At 38.6% G+C, this 22,716-nt stretch overlaps 1 protein-coding gene across 1 annotated transcript; it reads left to right on the forward strand.

Annotated features, from left to right (window-relative positions):
* Positions 1-282: 282 nt before the first annotated feature.
* On the forward strand, positions 283-22,166 carry UGDH (UDP-glucose 6-dehydrogenase). The gene is made up of 12 exons (XM_069494768.1): positions 283-523; positions 5,113-5,281; positions 7,653-7,754; positions 11,174-11,374; positions 11,486-11,683; positions 12,167-12,314; positions 14,586-14,680; positions 16,168-16,298; positions 16,539-16,672; positions 17,422-17,513; positions 17,627-17,737; positions 20,317-22,166. Exons 2-12 carry the CDS (start codon positions 5,120-5,122, stop codon positions 20,425-20,427), a joined length of 1,485 nt encoding a protein of 494 aa, XP_069350869.1. The 5' UTR covers positions 283-523; positions 5,113-5,119; the 3' UTR covers positions 20,428-22,166.
* Positions 22,167-22,716: the final 550 nt, after the last annotated feature.

Consider the following 22,716-nt stretch of genomic DNA (forward strand, 5'->3'; position numbering starts at 1 on the left):
CCGCGTCAGCTCGGAAGGAACCTTAACGCGCTCGCAGCCCCAATCCCAGGGCCTAAAGGACCCGCCGCATACGCAGCCCCGCCCAACGCCGCTCGTGGCAGGAGGGGCCGCTGAGCTGGCCCGAGCGGATTCGCCCAGCTTGGTCAGGGGCGGGGCCGGCCCACCCCGCCACGGCTGACCCCGCCCCCCGTAGCCCCCGCCCCTGCGCCCCGAAGGAAATTGGGGCCGGGCTCGGGGCCTGGTGTGGCGGGAGGAGGAGCAGGGAAGCGGCTGAGGGCAGAGTCCAGGAGGCCCTGGCTGCGGGGGAATGAAGCCTCCGCCTTCTCGGGCAGAAGCCTTTAAATACGGGCTCAGGCCCGGGACTCGGGGTGCGGCGTTTGGCAGCCTGAGGGAGGGGCGTGCAGTGAGGGGAGGTCAGGCGGAGCAGGGCGTGGGTGCAGAAGCTGCGGCAGCGCGGCCCGGAGGAAGGTGCGGTGCCAGCGTTCGGGATACAGCGGCCGCCGCGCTCGGAGCTTGGAAGTGGGTAAGCGCCTTTCCCGGACCGGCCCCGCCGCCCCGTGCGATGCTCCTGGGTCCTGGCGGGATGTGGAGGGAGCGGGCCGGGGGTGTGCGCTGCTCTCGGTTGCTCTCTGCGCTCGGTCCCGGGCTTCCCTCTTTTGGGCTCAGGGCGGGAATCGCCTTTTGGATCTGCTGCCCTGGGGATGGGATAGTGTGAGCTTTTTATTCAAGGCTGGTGAGTCTTCAAGCCTTTTCTCTTTCTGCTTTTGCCCACTTTCTGACTTTGAACAAACGGGATTTCCCCGCTGCCTCAGAAAGCTGAATGCCCACCCAAGGAAGCGGTTCTCTTGGTAGGGACCGCGTTTTGGTCTCAGAATCAGTCTTTGTTTGAGTTTAAGGGTCTTCTTACCTAGGTGGCTGCTGTGTTTTTTGTGGCCTCCCCTCTTGCGAAAGAAACCAGAGAGAAAACGAAGCCAGGAAGCCCTTGTGAGGGCGAAATCCTAAGACTGTCGTGATATTTGTCTGGGCTGGCCTGGAATCTATTGTTGGCACCACACCATATAGCTGCTCTATTTCATGCCACGGACGGCCTTTCTTGGGTGCTTCAGAAGACCATGTTTGCGTGAGATCTTGAAAAATTATACGTCCTGTGTATGTAGGGTAGGGAATTCTGATATACGTGAAAGACGTGTTCACTGGTAGGGAGCTATTCATGGATATACAGAGAAGTAGCTTGTCCATTGACCTCAAAGACACAGTGAGTCTTTGAGTTTTTCCGAACAGTAGTCTGGTCTGTTTCATCGGGGGCTCTGGAGATGAAAGAGCTGACTGTCCGCTCTGAGATTGCTTGTTAGTACCCAGCCTCTACCTAGTTTAAGGTAAGCAGCAGACAACTCAGTTGAAAGCCTCTCATTTCTTCTCCCATTGCTGTACTCCCTTTTTCTAAAATAAAATCTATAACTAATAAGCATACTCCATCTTTCCTCTTGTTATTTCCCCAGCTTTACATGATGCCATTTAACTATAAAGTTGATACTGGCTTTCTTGCTGATTAAACATTTTTCTCTGGTCAGGCATCTTTAGTATTTAATGCCTGGTAATGACCAAAATGATGTGTGAAGTTGATGTATCCAGCTATGATGCCCCTTGTTTAGCTACTGAGAACCTAGGCAGAGTATGCTGAAGAGGGGTTGTGTGGAAGGATTATATTCTGTTTGGATTATTGTAGGGCATTTGTTATTTTTTAGTGACATCTTCTAGATTGAAATGTTTATTTGAATTTTTGAAATTTTGCATGAAGAATAGTTTTGGAATGATTTGGTTTGTTGTGTCTTTCCCAAAATATACAGGTAAAACTCATTTCAAAATGATCTATTTAGTAAGGAAACACTCTCATTTCTCTGACAACACAATAGAGGGGCCGGAGGGTACGTAAAAGTAGAAATAGAAAATAGAATTGGAAGACATCTGTGTCATGCAAGGTATATCACTAACACTGTATCAAACTCTATATTAAAGTTTATTAAGGATTTTATTGAAACTTCCAAGTGACCATTTATTTGGGCTTGCACAGATTATGCATCCAGCTTCAGTAATTTTCCCATTATCATCTGTAAGCCATACTTCATATGAGAGTACGGGTAGGGATACCCAAAATGAAGTCCTAAAACACATGGAGTTCTATAATACAGATCCACCCAACATGAGTAATCTACCCCAGCTAATGTACATAAATTAAGCTGAAATATGTCTCAAAATTAAGGTGGATAAGAAGTAACTGGGGAAACATGCTGAAGTTCTTTAGGTAGCTCAAGAACATGATAAAATCACTGCAAAAATACTATGATCAGCCATCTGAACTAGAGATATTTTCACAGAAGTTTTCACCTCCAAAAGAGAGGCGCTTTGAGAGAGTTATTCATTCTACTAATATTTATTGAGAGGCTGCCATTCTAGGTGTTGAGGGTATAGCATTGAGCAGCAGCGAATAAGAACTGTTAGTCTGTGTGTGCCTTATTAAACTATGAACTCTTTAAGCCCAGGAGGAGCTGCATCAAGCAAGGAGCTGCATTGAAGTAGACATTCCATCTGTGTTTATAATATGAATGTTAGCAGAACCTGGTTAGCAGAACCTGGTATAGGCTGCCATGACAGCCCTAATAACCTGTTGGCTTTGGGATTTAAGTGGTAATCCTGAAAGAGCCTCTGGTCCAACATTACTTTGAAATTCTACTTTTTAGGTATTCTAGATATACTGGTTTTAATTAGATGAAAAGAATCAGGTGTTGATGGTATATATGGTATTCTATTTCTTGAATTTAGAAAGGAGATTATTAGAATATATATGTGTATTTACTTGTAGCTGGGAGAATACACAAGAAACAGAGAAGTTGCTTGTGAAAGGAAAATGGGGGTAGCAAAGTAGAGAAGGAAGGGATGGAAGTGAGACTTCTTGTGTTTGCATTGTTATAACAGATTTAATTTTTGAACCATACGAATGTATTACCTACTCAAAACAAATCATTTCTAAAAATTTCTTTCATATTGCTGAGAATATTGCTTTCTGGCCGGGCGAGGTGGCTCATGCCTGTAATCATAGCACTGTGGGAGGCCGAGGCGGGAGGATCGCTCAAGGTCAGGAGTTCGAGACCAGCCTGAGACCAGCCTGAGCAAGAGTGAGACCCCGTCTCTACTAAAAATAGAAAGAAATGATCTGGACAACTAAAAATATATAGAAAAAAATTAGCCGGGCATGGGGGTGGCACATGCCTGTAGTCCCAGCTACTTGGGAGGCTGAGGCAGTAGGATTGCTTGAGCCCAGGAGTTTGAGGTTGCTGTGAGCTAGGCTGACACCACGGCATTCTAGCCTGGGCAACAGAGTGAGACTCTGTCTCAAAAAAAAAAAAAAAAAAAAAAAAGAATATTGCTTTCTTTAATGGAATCATATGATTCCAAAATCTGTTGATTTTACTAAAATTTTCTTTCTTTTTCTAGTTTTTAAAAATTATTAGGGATCAGACTTTATAAGTTGATATCTGCTAATTTTGACCACTAAAATTTGATTTATAAGCCAGATTAGTTGTATATTAATACAGTGAGGCTACAAGTATTCCAGGATACTTATATGGGTTAGTCAGCTCATTATCTTCCAGTAGGGAAGTCTGTCTAGAGAACCAAATGAAAATTCAGAACATTGTTTGATTCAGGCCAAAGGGAATTAGATAATCTTAATTATGTGCTTTGTGTATCTTTTTTCATAATTCTTGCCAGGCATTCAAATTAGGCTAGCCTTTCAGAGTACCCTCTCTGATCCATGCAGGACTATACTAACAAATTCTGAAATTCTCTGATTACCATTTTTCTTCTCTCTGGAGTCCATGAATGGGTTAAATTAGATGATGTTTGAGGTCTTGGCAAGGACTAAAATTCTAAGAATCTGATCAGTTTGACAGTTGTTCTCATTAAAATGGATAAGTGGACATTCTTATATATAAATCAGTTCCTTGTAAATTTGATTGGTATGAATCAATTCACCTAATGGCTTTTGAAAACCTATTGAAATCTGTGTAACAGCTTTGGTAATTACAGAAATTACTTTTCTTAAACCATGTCATGGCTTCTCCCATCCAAGTACTAACCAGGCCCGACCCTGCTTAGTTTCTGAGATCAGACGAGACTGGGCACGTTCAAGGTGGTATGGCTGTATACCATCTCATGGTTTCTGATTAAAGTTGAAACAGAGTTTGAGATCATTGTCCAGTACCTAAAAATAAACTGCTGTAGCAAAATTAAATGTATAAGGAATATAATATCAGAGGCCAATTCTGGACTGTGGAACTAAGTCTAAACCTGTTGTAAATTCACCTTTGTACGTCAGCATTCATTTAAGCAAGAATTACACGGGTATGTTCACCCTGGAACTTTCTCCCGGCAAACAAAGTTGTCCTAGTGTAGTAGAGGCCAAAATGAGGATTTATTTTGCTTCTCCACTTTGTAAATATTAGGTCATTATAATCTTTTTGTCTCCTCTCCAGCGGTATCAGCTATAATTCTTTCCATATGTTTCTTGCTAGTCTGAGAACAGGCTAGGTCATTCAATTAGAATGTTATTTTTTGGCCGGGCGCAATGGCTCACACTTGTAATCCTAGCACTCTGGGAGGCCGAAACGGGCGGACTGTTAAAGCTCGGGAGTTCGAGACCTGAGCAAGAGCGAGACCCTGTCTCTACAAAAAAAAAAAAAAAAAGAAAAAAAGAAATTATCTGGACAACTAAAAATATATAGAAAAAATTAGCCGGGCGTGGTGGTGCATGCCTGTAGTCCCAGCTACTTGGGAGGCTGAGGCAGGAGGATCCCTTGAGCCCAGCAGTTTGAGGTTGCTGTGAGCTAGGCTGACTCCACAGCACTCTAGTCCGGGCAAACAGAGTGAGACTCTGTCTCAAAAAAAAAAAAGAATGTTATTTTTTTATGACTATTTTTATAATTCCTATGAGTGAATGTAGGAAATTTTTCCAGATGTCTGTTACCTTGACAGCTTAAACTGTGATGAATGTACAATGGGATTTCTTCAGATTTTCTGTTTTCAATACTAAAAGTTTTACTGTTTCCCTTCTAGTACAATCATGTTTGAAATTAAGAAGATCTGTTGCATTGGTGCAGGCTATGTTGGAGGACCCACATGTAGTGTCATTGCTCATATGTGCCCTGAAATCAGGGTAACGGTTGTTGATGTCAATGAGTCAAGAATCAATGCATGGAATTCACCTACACTTCCTATTTATGAGGTAAACATATTAAACTACTCTTTGTTCTTATGTTCTTTGTTTTCTTGCTATCTTTATTAAATAATTTGTATGCACTATTAATGAAAGAATCTATGACTGCAACTGATAAGAAATGATATGAAAAAAATCTGGATACAGAAGTTATGGACATTAAAATTATAATTATGTCAAGTCTGCCCAGGAAAAATGACTAGAAATAAGTATATGAGAACATTAATAATGGTTGTAATAGTATGGTAATATTATGAGTAATTTTTTTTCTTCTCTATTTTCTAATTTTGTCTGTTAGTATCATTATCATTTATCTTAGTAAGGTTAAAAAATGGTATTCTGTAAAAATAAAATAAAACTGTGGTTGTTTATAATATTAATATAAGTTCAGTATATTTTTAGATTTTATCATACTTAGATACACCTTAAATGGAGAAATGGCATCTTTCATATTTAGAGTTTAGTACCACAAATTTGTTTAAACAGAATTTCAAAATTTCTGTGAATTTAGAAAATTTATAGTTAGGAAAATATGCTTCTATTTTACTGACCTATCTGGGTCCCATTTTTTAAATTATTTCACTGTAAAATGAATAAATGATATTATGCTTTTGAAACCCAACAGGAAAGCATTTGAAAATTTGATGGTAGCATTTTCTTTTCTTTTCTTTTCTTTTTTTTTGAGACAGAGTCTCACTCTGTTGCTCGGGCTAGAGTGAGTGCCGTGGCGTCAGCCTAGCTCACAGCAACCTCAACTCCTGGGCTTAAGCGATCCTCCTGCCTCAGCCTCCTGAGTAGCTGGGACTACAGGCATGCGCCACCATGCCCAGCTAATTTTTCTATATATTTTTAACTGTCCATATAATTTCTTTCTTTCTTTCTTTCTTTTTTTTTTTTTTTTAGACAGTCTCACTCTGTTGCCTAGGGCTAGAGTAGATTTCTTTCTATTTTTAGTAGAGACGGGGTCTCGCATGGCCAGTCCCTCCTGTCAACTGCCACCATCCTGATTATTTAGAATTTCATCCATAAACATTTCATTATGTGTCTCTAAAGGATAATTCTTTTTTTAAACATAAGCACATCACCATATCACTACTAAAAAACTTAACAAAAATTTCTTACTATCAGGAATTCTTATATGTGTTCTTCCCCCCACAGTTAACTAGAATCAGGATCCAAGTAAGATCCAAACATTACAATAGATTGATACCACTTAAGTGTCTTTTAAGCCCACGGTAGTTAATTCCTACCCTTCTCTCTCTCTCTCTTTTTTTCTCTTTAGTTTATTGGTTGAAGAAACCAATTTCTTTATCTCATAAAAATATTCAGTCTGAATTTTGCTGATTTTTTTTTTTTTTTTGAGACAGTATCTCAATCTGTTACCTAGGGTGGAATGCAGGGGTGTGATCATAGCTCATTGCAGCTTCAAACTCCTAAGTTCAAGTAATTCTCCTTTCTCAACCTCCTGAGTAGCTAGGACTACAGGCATGCCACCACACCCGCCTAATTTTTCTTATCTTTTTGTAGGGACAGGGTCTCACTATGTTGCCCAGGCTGGTCTTGAACTCCTGGGCTCAAGTGATCCTCTCACCTTGGCCTCCCAAAGTGCTGGGATTACAGGCGTGAATCACCACGCCCGGCCTGGATTTTGCTGATTGAGTACCCTTGAGGTTTCTAAACTTACTCTTCTATATCCTTTATTTCATGTAAATTGATAGACCTAGAAGAAAGGTCTGATCAGATTTAGGCTTGATTTTTTTTTTTTTTTTTTTGCAAGAATACTTGGTAAGTGGCATTGTACCCCTTAGTATTCTTAACATAAATATATCTCTTGTTAAATTGAATGAGAAAAAGTAATAAAAAAAATTTCAGTAAAAGGATTTCTTACAATAGGACTTAGAAAAATATATATTTATGTATGTATGTATGTATGTATAGAGTAAATATTGCCTTTACAGCCAGTTGTATAGCCTGAATTATTGGGTAGAAAAATCTCTATTCATAATGACAGTGCAAATCATATGTTTGCTTGAAATCACAAGAGGGCCTTGAATTTTCTGAAATTTGTATTGATACTCAGAGTTAATTGTTAACCTTATGAAACAGTCAGGTACATGGTAAACAATGACAAAGCATTAAAACAAGGGAGTGCTTGATTGTGGCAAGTTCAGTTTTGCTTTATTTCGTAATGTTACATAATGAACACTTATGACCTTTAGTATATGACCCTTTACTTTTCTACAGAGATGTTATTTGAGAGCAATCTAGATCTTTCAATTACAATATAACCTTTCCCTTTAACAAATGTAATTCGATACTGTTAGGTTATCTCACATTACTGGTAAACTGTATGTATAATTCCTTTCTCTTTTCTTTCTAGCCAGGACTAAAAGAAGTGGTAGAGTCTTGTCGAGGAAAAAATCTATTTTTTTCTACCAATATTGATGATGCCATCAAAGAAGCTGATCTTGTATTTATTTCTGTAAGTATTTTCCTTTGCGTGTGAATTTTAATGTATTCTTGTCTATATAAAAGTTTCATTTTACTTTAATAGTACGTCTTTTGGTGCTAAGCTACAAAATTGCTTTGTATAAAGTTGTCCATTTGAATTTTGGTTACCCCTTTTCCAGTAGTTCACCAAACACCATAATCATCTGTCAAATGTAACATTTCAAGTCATTGAACAAGTAAACTCAAAGAAAGTTCTAATCTGAGATCTAGAACTAGGAAATGCTAGTAACATGTGAGTACATGTGTTGATAGTATATATATTCATTCCTTTATTATTTACATTTTAATTTTTTTAGAGGGTGGAAGGGAGTGTCTTTCTCTGTTGCCCAAGCTGGAGTGCAGTGGCGTGATCATAGCTCACTGCAGCATCAAACTTCTGGGCTCAAGCAATCCTTCTGCCTCAGCTTCCCAAGTAGCTAGGACTGTAGGCATGCACCACTGTCCCTGGCTCCTAACGTCATTTTAAATTAATTGTTTGGAACTTGGCATGTGTTGGTTAGGTTATCAGGCTAGCCCACAGAAACCTTCAACTCATAATATGGCTCAACTGTTGTACCTTTATAATGAAAAAAATTGAACGAACTCTTGGGATTAAACTCTAATTATCCAATATTTGAACCAAGGCAACTTATTTCTTGCTGTATTGGTAACCATCTACTCAAATATGCTGTATGTGGTGGTATAGCTATCACCAACTGGTAGCTGAGCTAGAGTGTTTTATGATTCAAGACCCTGTGGCCTTAGGGAATAAAGAGAAAGTCAGTGGTGTGAGCTTGACAGAGTCCCATGCCATAAAGGAAAGAAACAACCATGGGGTTCATAGAGGGTAGATGCTGTTGAATTGTTTATGTATGTTGTTAATGATTATAAATTGTTGAATAAGGAGTTCTTTTCTGATTGATGATTCAAAACCAATTCTGTGAGGATATGTGAACTCCAGAAGTGTTAACGTAAGTGGTAACAAAGCCAGTGGTAAAACTGTGTTAAGAATTCAATCTTTTTGCCTTTTTAATCTCGTTAGAGAAACTGATGCAGCTTCTGTGATTCGTCTATCCATCCCCTATTTAAACTTGCAGAAAGTTAGGGTAGAGGCGTATGAGCCCATGAGTTTGAGGTTGCAGTTAGCTATGACACCACCGAACTCTACCCGCACTCTACCTGGGGCAACAGAGCGAGACTGTCTCAAAGAAGCTTTGAGCAGGAAGATTCCCACGTGAGCTCAAGGGATCCTCCTGCCTGAGCAGGAGGTCTGATACAAATAGCTGATTTTATACTTGCCTGTCTGCTGATCCAGGCTGAGCTGCCCTGAATCTTTCCAAGCAATTATTTTGTGTGCCTGCTAGGTTAATTTATTATTGTATAATTGACAGTCTACTCATTATTCTCTGGATCATTTTTTTTTTTTTTTTTTTTTGAGACAGAGTCTCACTCTGTTGCCCAGGCTAGAGTGAGTGCCGTGGTGTCAGCCTAGCTCACAGCAACCTCAAACTCCTGAGCTCAAGCGATGCTCCTGTCTCAGCCTCCCGAGTAGCTGGGACTACAGGCATGCGCCACTATGCCCAGCTAATTTTTTCTATATATATTTTTAGCTGTCCATATAATTTCTTTCTATTTTTAGTAGAGATGGGGTCTCGCTCTTGCTCAGGCTGGTCTCGAACTCCTGAGCTCAAACGATCCGCCCACCTCGGCCTCCCAGAGTGCTAGGATTACAGGCGTGAGCCACCGCGCCCGGCCTGGATCATTTTTTTGTTTGCTTGTTGTATACCTTTCATCATAGGGAATATCAAATTTATTAAAAAATTTAAGACAATAATATAATGACCCCCGTTTGCCCATTCTCCATCATCAGCAATTATCATGACTGATTTTGTTTCATTTACTACTTCTCTCCATTCCTTCCTGCCCCAGATTATTTTTAAGCAAATTCCAGACAGGACTCATGTTGTAGGAATCAGTTTTTAGCTATTACATTCAGAGCTCTTTATCAGGGGCAGCTGTCTGATCATCTCCTATCTTCAGCGAGTCTCACCTTACCCCACTAGCTGTCTTTGCCCTTCTGTACTCCATTGCCCTCACCTTGCCCTACATCGTTCCATGCATGTAAAGAGCTTTTTTCTCCTGCTTTTCACACCTCAACTCAGTCTTCAAGTTTTGATTTATTTTGCCTTGGTTCCTTTATTTAGTCTCCCATTAGGTTATAAACTCGTCAAGAGAAGAGAATTGGTGCTACTTACTGTTAGTCAAAAAATAATTCCTGGCCGGGCGCGGTGGCTCACGCCTGTAATCCTAGCACTCTGGGAGGCCGAGGTGGGTGGATCACTCAAGGTCAGGAGTTCGAGACCAGCCTGAGCAAGAGTGAGACCCCATCTCTACTAAAAAAATAGAAAGAAATTATCTGGCCAACTAAAATATACATAGAAAAAATTAGCCGGGCATGGTGGTGCATGCCTGTAGTCCCAGCTACTCGAGAGGCTGAGGCAGGAGGATCGCTTAAGCCCAGGAGTTTGAGGTTGCTGTGAGCTAGGCTGACGCCACGGCACTCACTCTAGCCCAGGCAACAAAGCAAGACTGTGTCTCAAAAAAATAATAATAAAAATAAAATAAAATAAAGACAAAATCCTTTTAAAAAATAATAATTCCTATTACCATTAAGTTTTAGACTTTTCAGATCATTTTCATTTTTGTCAGAGCATTATAACACTCATGTATTAGTTTTATAGAGCATGTTATCCTTATTTTCCAATGAGGTCATTGAGGCTGAGGCAGCCACACTTCCCCAAGGTTACATGCTACAGCGAAGCCAAAACCTAAATGCCTGGACTCTGGGCTCACGACTTTTTTTTTTTTTTTCCTATTTGAAAGTATTTGTTCACATAGTATTCTGTATCCTGAAGATGCTAGGTAATGTTTAGCTTTAGTTAGCTAAGAAAGCATTTGTGAATGATATGCTGCAAACATTTTTAAAAGCTTTTGATATAGGGCTACAAAAAAGGGTAATAAGAAAGGAGTTTAAAGTTCATTTTTACAGACCATGATAATATATTACATATAATAAAGAAAGGAAAATAGAGAAAGTTTACATTTAATTTCAGATTCTGAAGTCCTTTTGGATGAGAACTGTCTCATTCACTTATATCTCCAGGGCTTAGCTTGGAATCTGCCTGCCCTGGTATATGTATTACATGAGTTTTTCAGATGCTTCAAGCTATTTCTTCTGGTGATTATCTGTATAAAGTATATTATTTCCATGGAACTAATAGAAAATTAAATTGGGGCTACTGATGATAGTTAACTTCCCACTTGACTAGTTAATTGATAGTTCAGGATATATCTTAAAATCACAGACGATGTCACAGGTGCTGTGTTCTTTATCCTATGTGCTTTCATCAGGTGAATACACCAACAAAAACGTATGGAATGGGGAAAGGCCGTGCAGCCGATCTGAAGTATATTGAAGCTTGTGCTAGACGCATTGTACAAAACTCAAATGGGTACAAAATTGTGACTGAGAAAAGCACAGTTCCAGTGCGGGCAGCAGAAAGTATTCGTCGTATATTTGATGCAAACACAAAACCCAACTTGAATTTACAGGTATGAAAAAATGTACCATTGGAACCTGGTTATTCATATGTAAATATTGATGCCTTAAAGTTGCCTGTAATGAATCCTAGCTTAAAACTTTTCTTTGCATTGGGACTCTAGGTGCTGTCCAACCCTGAATTCTTGGCAGAGGGAACGGCCATCAAGGACCTAAAGCACCCAGACCGAGTACTGATTGGAGGGGATGAAACCCCAGAAGGCCAGAGAGCCGTGCAGGCCTTGTGTGCTGTATATGAACACTGGGTCCCCAGAGAAAAGATCCTCACCACTAATACATGGTCTTCAGAGCTTTCCAAACTGGTTAGTACATAGCATTCAACTCTTGTTAAACTTAAAGCCAAGTTTTTATTTGTCTTATAACCTGATGAGCTATACAGATACTTTATTAATAAAAAGTTATGCTTTTGAAGATAATATTCTTGCACATTTGAATTATGAAACAATTTTCACAAGGGGTATCAAATATCAGGGCATAAAATATTCTGGAAAATACCAAAATTTTAATAAATTATGAGATAAGGTGGAGGTTACATTAAAATAGTAATTTGTATTTTATTGCTGTTTCCCTCTTTTTACCCTTTTTCTTAATCATTTCTCTGCTCTAATTTAGAACATTTTCCCTTACTAACCCATCTATTGTCTTCTCAAGTTGAGCCCATCAGTATCTTTCATATCTCTCTCAGTAATTTGCATCAACTCAATGAAATATAATCCAGATTTGTAAGATTGCTCTTTTAGCTCATCATATTTCCCCTTCTGCTTTTTTTTTTTTTTTTTTTTAAGGCAGCAAATGCTTTTCTTGCCCAGAGAATCAGCAGCATTAACTCTATAAGTGCCCTGTGTGAAGCAACAGGAGCTGATGTAGAAGAGGTAGCAACAGCCATTGGAATGGACCAGAGAATTGGAAATAAGTTTCTAAAAGCCAGTGTTGGTAAAGTAAAATTTTTCTCTACATAAAATAGGTTCATTTTTGTAGGTCTCTAACTTTAAGGAAGTCTTTTTTTAACTTAACATCCTTTGGGTGGGGGGGAAAGATTGCATTATATGTGTGGTCTCCAGCCTACCAGAGACTTTCTTTTTGTTTTTGTTTTTTGTTTTTTGTTTGTCTAAGCACCAAAGGCATCCTCAGTCAATACCAGGGACTTTCTAAGCGAGGAAATAATTACTTATATTGTTTAATAATTACTGATTGATTGGTAGGATAAACAGTTTAGTGTTTTAGGAGGAAGAAAGTAGTATATAGTTAGAACATTTAGAAAGAATAAGTTTGAGAGACCGCAAATAACTCAAGTAACAGCTTATTTTAAGCAAGTAGGAAAAAAATTTCCCTATAGTTTGTTTTTCCTGCTAACGTATCTTTGGAAATGCGGCCTGGTGAAATAGTCAATCTTCATTTGTGGAGTCTGAATTTGTGAATTTGCCTGCTCACCAAAATGTATTTGTAACTCCCAAATCAATACTCTCAGTGCTGTCATGGGCACTCTCGGACATGCACAAAGTAGTGAAAAATTTGCGTCACCTGATGCACATCTGAGCCACTTGAAGGCAAACAAGGCAATGCTTACAAACAAGCATCCTTTCTGTGGTCTGTTGATAGCCATGTTTTTCACATTTTTGTGCTTGGTGTTGATGATTTTGCTGCTTATAATGGTCTCCAGGTATATTGCTGAAGTGCTGTCTAGTGGTCCCAAGCACAAGAAGGCTGCGATGCGCCTTACAGAGAAAATATGGTGTTTGATAAGCTTTGTTCAGGCATGAGTTATAGTGCTGATGGCAGTGATTCAATGTTAAGGATCAACAGTGTGTATTAAATAAGGTGTCTTTAAACAGAAACACATGTAAAACAAGGTTATGTATTGATTGCTTGACAAAAATGTGAAGAGAAGCTTGCAGGAACCCAAGCCAGTATTTCACCTAAAAGCAGTGCTTTGGTATTAGCCAATTCAGCGTTTGTGGTGACTTTGTAGAACATCACTACCACAAATAATGAGAATTAACTGTATTTTTTGATACATAAGTTAATAAAGTTGGCATAAAGATGAATAGAATTTTTTACAGATTGGGCCATAGGTAGCCCTTCCAGTATTTCTAGGGCTGTATGTCACTTCCCAATGCTGGTTTTCCTGGCCTTTTATATCTTTCTTTTTAATGTTTTCTTCTAGCTATCATAAAAATAGCCACTATTTATTGAAGGCATATTATTTGCCAGGTTCAGTACCAGCACTTTATATATCTCATTTAATCCTTATGACTTGTTAGGAAGGTGCTGTTATTTCCTTTTCAGAGATGATTCAGACTCAGGGAAATTTGCAAACTTGCTCAAAGTCATACAATTAAGGAGTGGCCAGGTGTTTCTGACTCCAAAGCCCATACTTTGGAGCAATATGCAATACTGCATACTGCACCGCACCAGAGCAGAATCCAGCCCACAACTTGTTTTTCTAAATGAGTTTTACTGGAACATAGCCATGCCCTTTGATTACATATTGTCTATGGTTGCTTTTGAGCTACAATGGCAGAGTCGAATAGTTGCAACAGACACAGTGTGGCCCACAAAGAATGAAATATTTACTATTTGGCCCTTTACCATAAAAGTTTTGCTGACCCTATGCTAGATTAGGTGATGTGGGACAGTCATACCAGATAAATGAGAAAAAATTTGAAGATAAAAGAAAACAAAACAAAAAGTCAAATGTAGCCATAAAGAAACTTTAGTTAGAAAATTATTTAGAACTTACTTAAAGAGTTGATCAGTGGCCTGTAAATTTCATATAATTTATAAACCCACTAATTTTCCAACATCTGAATTTTGTTATTAAAAAATCTTGGCCGGGCATGGTGGGTCATGCCTGTAATCCTAGCACTCTGGGAGGCCGAGGCAGGAGGATTACTGGAGGCTAGGAGTTCGAGACCAGCCTGAGCAACTTAGCTGGGCATGGTGGCACAAGCCTGTGGTCCCAGCTACTTGGGAAGCTGAGGCAGGAGGATCGTGTGAGCCCAGGAGTTTGAGGTTACAGTAAGTTATGATGACACCACTGCACTCTAGCCTGGGCAACAGAGGGAGACCTTGTCTAAAAAGAAAAAAAAGAAATCTTAGTATAGGCTCTTGGATTTAGTAATTTAGTATAAAGAAATTTGTCATGTGATTCAGTTGTCTGGTTCTTACATGAGAATATTTTCTTGATCTTTTTGCTTTCCTCAGGTTTTGGTGGGAGCTGCTTCCAAAAAGATGTTCTGAATTTGGTTTATCTCTGTGAGGCTCTGAATTTGCCTGAAGTAGCTCGTTATTGGCAGCAGGTATTGATCTTTATAGTTATAATTTCTGTCTACCTTCTAATTAAACATGTTATCCTCTGTGTGATGTTTTGTTTTTGATGGAATTTATTTATTCCAGATACTCAATCATTATTATATTGAGTTTGCTTATTTTAGGTTTAATTATTGAACTTTTATGTTTTTAATTCTTTCTTGCTAATCAACTGTGATGGAAGTTTCTGATAAACCAGTTTTTCTTCTAATTTTATAACTAAATTTGCTTCCTGAGTGAAGTGAGAACTATTATCCTTAATTATAATTCTCCATCTTGAAAGGCATAAAATCAATATAAAGGAAGAACCTATATTGCTTTCAAGTGGTTTGTATTTGTTGATGTTTGTTTTGTCCCTTTCAGATTCACAGAGCTAAAATTAGAAACCATTCCCAAATTGGAAGCATTGAATGAGCTCTAGGGAATGGAGTTAATGTTTGTTGAACGCTTGCTTACCTGTACCGGCTACTCTTTTGGGCACTTTGCATGTGGTGTCTCTTTTAGCCCTCATCAGGAACATCATCCCTATATTTAGATGAGGAAATTGACACTTAGAGATGTTAAGTAATTTGCCCAAGGTACTAGCCAGTATATGTGCCTTTCCCAAATATATTTCCTCTGAGTTTGTAATTTTTCAGATTTCAGCAATAGGTATGGGAGGAATCTAAGGAAATGAACATTTTTTAGGGAAAGCATACACTCTTAGTGTCATTTCAGTCAGTCCAGCATGATGGCTTTATCTTATTGTTCATTGTGTGAAAAATACAGGTGAAGTCTTGATTTTCCAAAATGTTGGGCTTATATTCCAAGCTCTCAAGGTTTGAGATAGTCCCTAGAAGCTTAGAGCCTTTAAAAAAAGTCTATTTCTTTATGCTTCTTGGTCACCAACCTAAATTTAACAAGTGAAATGATCAGAGACTCTTATAACATTTAGTTTAAAACTTTTCAAATGTTTGTGGTGTTATTGTTCATCTAGAGACAGCTATAAGTCTGCACGCTGACTGTTCCCTGTCCACTGTCTACTCAAACCGAGTTTTGGTGAATGTCGGGGCATAAGCATATGAAGGAGCACTTTGGGGTTTGATTGCTTACAGCCTTGCTTCTGTAGGGTGGGAGAAATTGGCTGAGGAGAACACTTTTCCATGCGGCTTATTTAGGCTGGCCTCAGAGCTGGACCTCAAATCCTCTCAAGAGTTAACACTTAGTTGTTCTCCCCATTTTTGCATCCATCTCAGCCTGGTACGTGGAAAATCAATCCAAATGAAAATGAAAATTTTCAGGATGGCTTTAAGGCAGGGGATAGGTGGTTCTTTCATTTTTAAATCTGAGGACACTAGAATTTGGTTAATCTTTGCCTCCTACTGATGTGTAAGCCTTGTATCCATCCAATAGCAATCACCATAAAACTCTGAGTAATGTATGTTACAGGTTGTACCTCTTTTAACCAATCATTGCACAATTGTACGTGTAATTTCAGGTCATAGACATGAATGACTACCAGAGGAGGAGGTTTGCTTCCCGAATCATAGACAGTCTGTTTAATACAGTGACTGATAAGAAGATAGCTATTTTGGGGTTTGCATTCAAAAAGGACACTGGTGATACGAGGTATCAATTCTTTAAAATATTTCCCCCCTTTGAGAGTGTGTCAACTCCTCATCTTATCCTGGTGTTTTGATTGGTGTCTGTATGTACAAAATATATAGAGAATAAAGAATAAAAACAAACATCTGTATCTTCACTACTCAGCCAGCTTAAGAAATAGAATCTTACCTATATCTCAAACTCCCTGATATTAGAATATAATGCCATTTAAAACTTAGCAATACTGATTTTTTTTTCCTTCAGAGAATCCTCTAGTATATATATTAGCAAGTATTTGATGGATGAAGGTGCACACCTCCATATATATGATCCAAAAGTACCCAGGGAACAAATAGTTGTGGATCTTTCTCATCCTGGTGTTTCAGCAGATGACCAAGGTAAGGCTTTGAGTCTCACTTTGAAAATAGACGCCCAAACTAGAAACCTTTAGTTGTTCAGTTTTATCATTTATATCCTTGACAACCTCATCTCTCTAAAATTAAACTCTTGGGCGTTATGTCATCAACTTTGATTCGAAGTGATCAGTTGTGAGTGCAGTGATTTTTCCAGCATATTCCACAAAGCCCCAGAGGTTCCAAAAAGATGCTTCTGGTGCAGGGTTTGGGGTCGCTTCAGGTCCCCTGTCATCACCCCCATTCATATTTTAGTCAGACTATTCCACTGCTGTCAGATGCCCAGCTCCTCTTGCAATCCTAGTGTTGAAATACACACAGTGCTCCCTCTCACCTGTGGTTTCACTTTCTGCAGTTTCAGTTACCCAAGGCCAACCTTGGTGTGAAAATATTAAATGAAAAATTACAGAAATAAACAATTCATAAGTTGTAAATTGTGTGCTCTCCTGAGTAGTGTGATGAAGTCTCTCTCCATCCTGCTCCATCCTGCCTGAGACGTGAATCATCGCTTTGTCCAGCATGTCCTCACTGTGTGTGCCACACCTGTGAGTCACTTAGCAGCAGTTTCGGTTGTCCTATCCAAAAAGCCTAGTAAATACACACAGGGCTCAGTACTGCCCACGGTTCAGACAGCCACTGGAGGTCTTGGAATGTACCCACCGCGGCTAAGGGGCTACTGTGATTGCAAATAACTCCTTTTTTGTTTCCGTTTTGTTGTTCTTGCTGCTATATAGTGTCCCGACTTGTGACCATTTCCAAGGATCCTTATGAGGCGTGTGATGGTGCCCATGCTGTTGTTATTTGCACCGAGTGGGACATGTTTAAGGTGAGCTGACTGAAATGATATTAAGGAAAATTCTAGAGGTGTTCTAGTGTCAGTTGGGGTTGAGTGTGGGTTCATGTATATGTTCTGACTGTTCCTTTGGTATGTCTTTACAGGAATTGGATTATGAACGCATTCATAAAAAAATGCTGAAGCCAGCCTTTATCTTTGACGGACGACGTGTCCTGGACGGGCTCCACAATGAGCTACAAACCATTGGCTTCCAGGTAATCCTGATCCTGGACTGTTTTTTTGTTGTTGTTTTGTTTGGTCATTTGCTTTTGAAACCCATTGCATGGGTTTTAGAATTTTCATATTTTCTCATTTAGCAATAACATAACTCTGAAGCAACATGTCAATTCTGTGGGAAGTTTCTGTGGGATTTTTGTAACTATTCTACCACCTGTGTAAATTTGTGACCTTGTCATTCAGTGTTGGTTTCCCTTACATAGTAAGGAGGTCATCAGTTGGCAATCACATAGGGACAGAACGTGCCCTGCTTTACCTCTTATCATAAAAATCAAGTAAGAAAATACATTAATGTGTTTTGAAAACTGCAAAATGCAATATAGTTGTATGTTGGTATGATTATTATTATTTATTTCCAGTTCACCCCATTCCCTTGTTGTCTTCTCTTACCCAAGGAGGATTTGGGCAAGGGGTGGGCTATGAGTGAGGTGGTGACTGCGGAAGTGCTCTGCCTTGGGAAGAGCATCGTCATACCCATATGGGAGTAGCTGTCGTCCACACCACCAGGCACCCGGAGAAAGGGGTCTCAGTCAGCCAGCGTGTGTTCATCCTGTACCTAGTGAGCACTCGGCGCCGTCCCGGCGCTGTGAGAGGTCTGAATGAAGGACAGGGGAGTTTTAGTAGTTCTGGCTCTCTTCTAATTCAAAGTTTGTCAATTATGGAACATTTGGAAAGCTGACAGAAGCCTCTGCCCAGAACAGTGTATTTGTATGTTACATCTATTTTGATTCTACTAAGGGACCCAAAAGTATTAGTAAGAAGGAACTACCTTTCATTTCCCCAGCGCAGTGTCAATAAGTGGATGGGAGGCTGCGGAGACAGGGTGAGTTAGGGAGGATAAAGAAATACGCCAGGGGCTCTCTGTCAGCACAGTGTCCGAGCAGAGCCGGGCAGAGGCCGTGCTTGGGGCCTTGCTCTGTGCATCTCAGCACCAGTTGTCCTGGACAGATGCCAGTGAGGCTTCATCTGCTATTCAGAAATATCTGATCTGGTTCTTAATTTCTCACCAACTTGTTGAAGGTCCTTCTTATTTAGAATTCAGTGCCCATTTCACATTCATGAGATTTGCTTTCAGCAAACATCAGATGGCATCCTTGTCTATTAACTCTCCCAGCAAGGACCTAGGGGACTCTTCTACCCTACCTCTCCTTAGTGAGTAGCAACATGACCTAAACTCAGGAATGTTAGTTTTAAAAAGTTTTTTACAAGCCATAGACACATTTTCCCTCATTCCTGTTTTACTCATCTAAGGGAAAAGATGTAGGGAGATACATATTTAAAATAATTTTGAGCTCTTATAAAAGTTAACTTTCCCTAGTAAGGATTAAAAAAAAATTAAGAGTAGAATCACTAAACAATTTCTAAGTCACTAAGACAACTGATTAACATAAAGTAGAAGCCTTTTCTTTGTGTTGTGAGTCAGAATTAAATGTTAGTTTTTAATTCAAAAGACATGAAAACTGAGTAGTAAATTTATCTCTGTTGTAGAAGGAAGATAAACTTATGACTATTAAAGAAGTATCTTTAAAGATAAGACTGATGGCCCGGCGCGGTGGTTCATGCCTGTAATCCTAGCACTCTGGGAGGCCGAGGTGGGAGGATCGCTTGAGCTCAGGAGTTTGAGACCAGCCTGAGCAATGAGCGAGACCCTGTCTCTACTAAAAATAGAAAGAAATTATCTGGCCAACTAAAATATGTATATATAGAAAAAAAAAAATTAGCCGGGCATGGTGGCGCATGCCTGTAGTCCCAGCTACTCGGGAGGCTGAGGCAGCAGGATCGCTTGAGCCCAGGAGTTGGAGGTTGCTGTGAGCTAGGCTGACGCCACGGCACTCACTCTAGCCTGGGCAACAGAGTGAGACTCTGTCTCAAAAAAAAAAAAAAAAAAAGATAAGACTGATAATTTTGAATATATGGAGCATATAGAAAATATGATATGCAAAATAAAAATTGACTATCATTTCTTGAAGGCTGACTTGGTGTATGCTAAGCACTTCATCCAATTTAATCTTTATCACAACCCTTTGAGGTAGGTGGTAGTAACACAATGTACAAGTGAAGAAGAAAGACCTAGAGAGTTTAGGTAACATAGCAAGTGTCAGTCAGGATTCCAAGCAGAGCCTTTCAGACTTGGAAGCCTGAACTTTTAAGAACTATGCTAGTACAGCTTTTGCAAGTTTTTTAGTATATGGGAAATGGAAATGAGAACAGAGTATGAGGGAGAATATGAATTAACTGGATTCTGATCTGTTAGTTGTTTCCAGATATGTTTCTAAAAACAATAGTGGCATATGATTCATATGTTTGGGGGAGTCCTGTGTGGGGAATGGCAGGAGTGAGAATGTCTAAATATGGATATGAACAGTGGAATATAAACTGATTCTAGAAACACAAAAATAAGGAGGGAACCAGAGATCTCGTATAGCAACCCAGACAACTTGAGAAAGTTTTTCTGCTTTTAGGTTTTTCCCCTTATTTCACTACATTATAGAGTTCTTAAATTTATGTATTATAATTATTAATAGTTCTCTTTTTAAAATCTTTTTTTTTCTTTCAGATTGAAACAATTGGCAAAAAGGTGTCTTCAAAGAGAATTCCATATGCTCCTTCAGGTGAAATTCCAAAATTTAGTCTTCAGGATCCCCCTAACAAGAAACCTAAAGTATAGATATTGCCATTTTTGTTTATGATTTTTTTGGTACTTTTAGGATAGCAAATATCTATCTGAAACTAAATGGTAAATCAACCAAGTGTTTTTAAGAAAACAATTATTTTTTTAATCGAGTTTATACTAGCTATATGGATATTAGCATATCTGGTAATTATGAATCTAGAATATTTTTTACATATTTTTATAATATTGAGCTCGGTTATTGGATGAGTGGAAAATAATCATGTTGGTTTTAATGGTGTCGATTTTTGTAAAGTAAAAATTAAACTTCAAACATCTTTTACTTTATAAATTATCCATAGGCAGCACTTTAATATCACATTGTGAACAGATTGTCATGGGTTTGTTTGTCATTAAATATGTATTTTGAAGCCATGAAATTATTAAATAGCCTTTACAAGTATGGCTGGTTAAAGTTCCCTGTTCCTTTTGTTTTAATGAGATGTGTCATTGATTTTCTTAGCTCACTCCAAATATAGTTAAAGGTTTTTTTTCTTTGACATGAAAAGAAAATCAATAGTATTGTCTATTTCTCCTTTATTTCTTAGTTTTTGTCACTGATCATTATTTTTATAGTCCAAGAGCCAAAAATATTTGTTACCTTGATTTTGCATTTTTATTTCTATTCTTTATTGTAATTTTTCCTTTTTTCTTTAAATAAGAAAGCCAATATATCTCATATGTAAACTAAAAGAAGATTTCACAAATTACATATAGCATTATTCTAAGAATTTTTGCGAATATATCCATCTGCTTTTTTCTTATGTTTCTTGTTGACTTTTATATTTGCAGTAGTTGTTTTTGCTTTTGTTTGGTCATTATTGAAATATGTCACATGTCCATGTGATGCTTGTGTTCTGCTGAGAGTGCACAAACTATGTTAAACAGATACACGTCTCATCCTTTGGGAATTTTGCAGTTCAGTAAAAAGGAGGAGGCAATATATAAAGATGAGGATAGATAGATACATCTGTACAAATATATAAATAAAATATTCCACATCAACAACTCTGCGGGTGTAATTTTTATCATGGTGCAAGTAATTATTGAGTCATGACAGTCTGACATTAGGTGGGAAAAAATGATTCCTCACTTTTTAGAGAAAAGAGTATTACATCATTCTTCCAAATGATGCAAGAATGGGAAGGAATTTTAGCAAAAAACCCTTAGCATTGGCAAACTGTAGCCCATGGGCCAAATCTATCCAGCCATACATGAGCTAAGAATGGTTTTTACATTATTGTATGATTGTATTTTAAATGGTTATGTAAGTCCCTACATAATATTCTCAATTTTACTTCTTGGCCTGCAAAGCCTAAAATATTTGCTATCTAGCCCTTTAAGAAAAAGTTAAAAGACACAAAAACCAGTTTGAACATAAAATGAGCCCTTACTCATAAGACTTTGAAGCAAGGATGAGCTTATTAATTAGAATTTGCTTTACATTACTGCTTGAAATATTCTTGTACTCTGCTTAATAATTTTATATTCTAGTAAAAGGATTATAAAGCCAAAGATGTCTTGCTAAATTGGATAGAATTAGACACTTATTTTAAATTGCAGGATGCTTCACTGCCTAGCATTGATAAGTAATTATGTATAAAATATAGTTACTGATTAAAAGGTAGAATTGATAAGTGGAGGAAAATGGGCAAAAGAGGGCTCATAGAGCCATGTAAACTTGCTGTTTGTAATGGGGACTGGCACCTAAGAAAAAAAAATTTTTCCTTGGGGCCATGGTGTTTTTTTACAAAAGTAGAATAAAAACTTTGAAAACAAAATGATCCTTTCTAATTCAATGAAAAATTTATTTTTTGCTTTCTGTGCGTAAATTACATGCAACTTGAAAAATAGTTCTTGGAACTCCCAAGGTGAAGAGATGTCTGAGTTACATATACTTCAGGAGGCCCCAGGCTCAAAACTAGTGTGAGCTAAATACAACTCACATGGCAGTTAATGTGTTAATACTGAACACTTCAGGCAGGCACTACACAAAGCATTCTCTTTAGGTGCATTCTCTTTTTTTTTTATTTCAGAATATTATGGGGGTACAAATGTTTTGGTTACATAAGTTGCTTTGTACAGTTTGAGTCGAAGTTGTAAGTGCATCCATCACCCAGAGAGTGTGCACTGTACCTGTTAGGAGTGAATTTACCCAACCCTCCCCCCAGCACCTGCTTGAATTCCGTTCAGTTTTACTGCCATATGTGCACATGAGTGTTGATCAATTAGTTCCTGTTTAATAGTGAGCACATGTGTTTGTTTTTCCATTCTTGTGATATTTCC

Source organism: Eulemur rufifrons, chromosome 19 (assembly GCF_041146395.1).
Source record: "Eulemur rufifrons isolate Redbay chromosome 19, OSU_ERuf_1, whole genome shotgun sequence".
Lineage (NCBI taxonomy): Eukaryota > Metazoa > Chordata > Mammalia > Primates > Lemuridae > Eulemur > Eulemur rufifrons.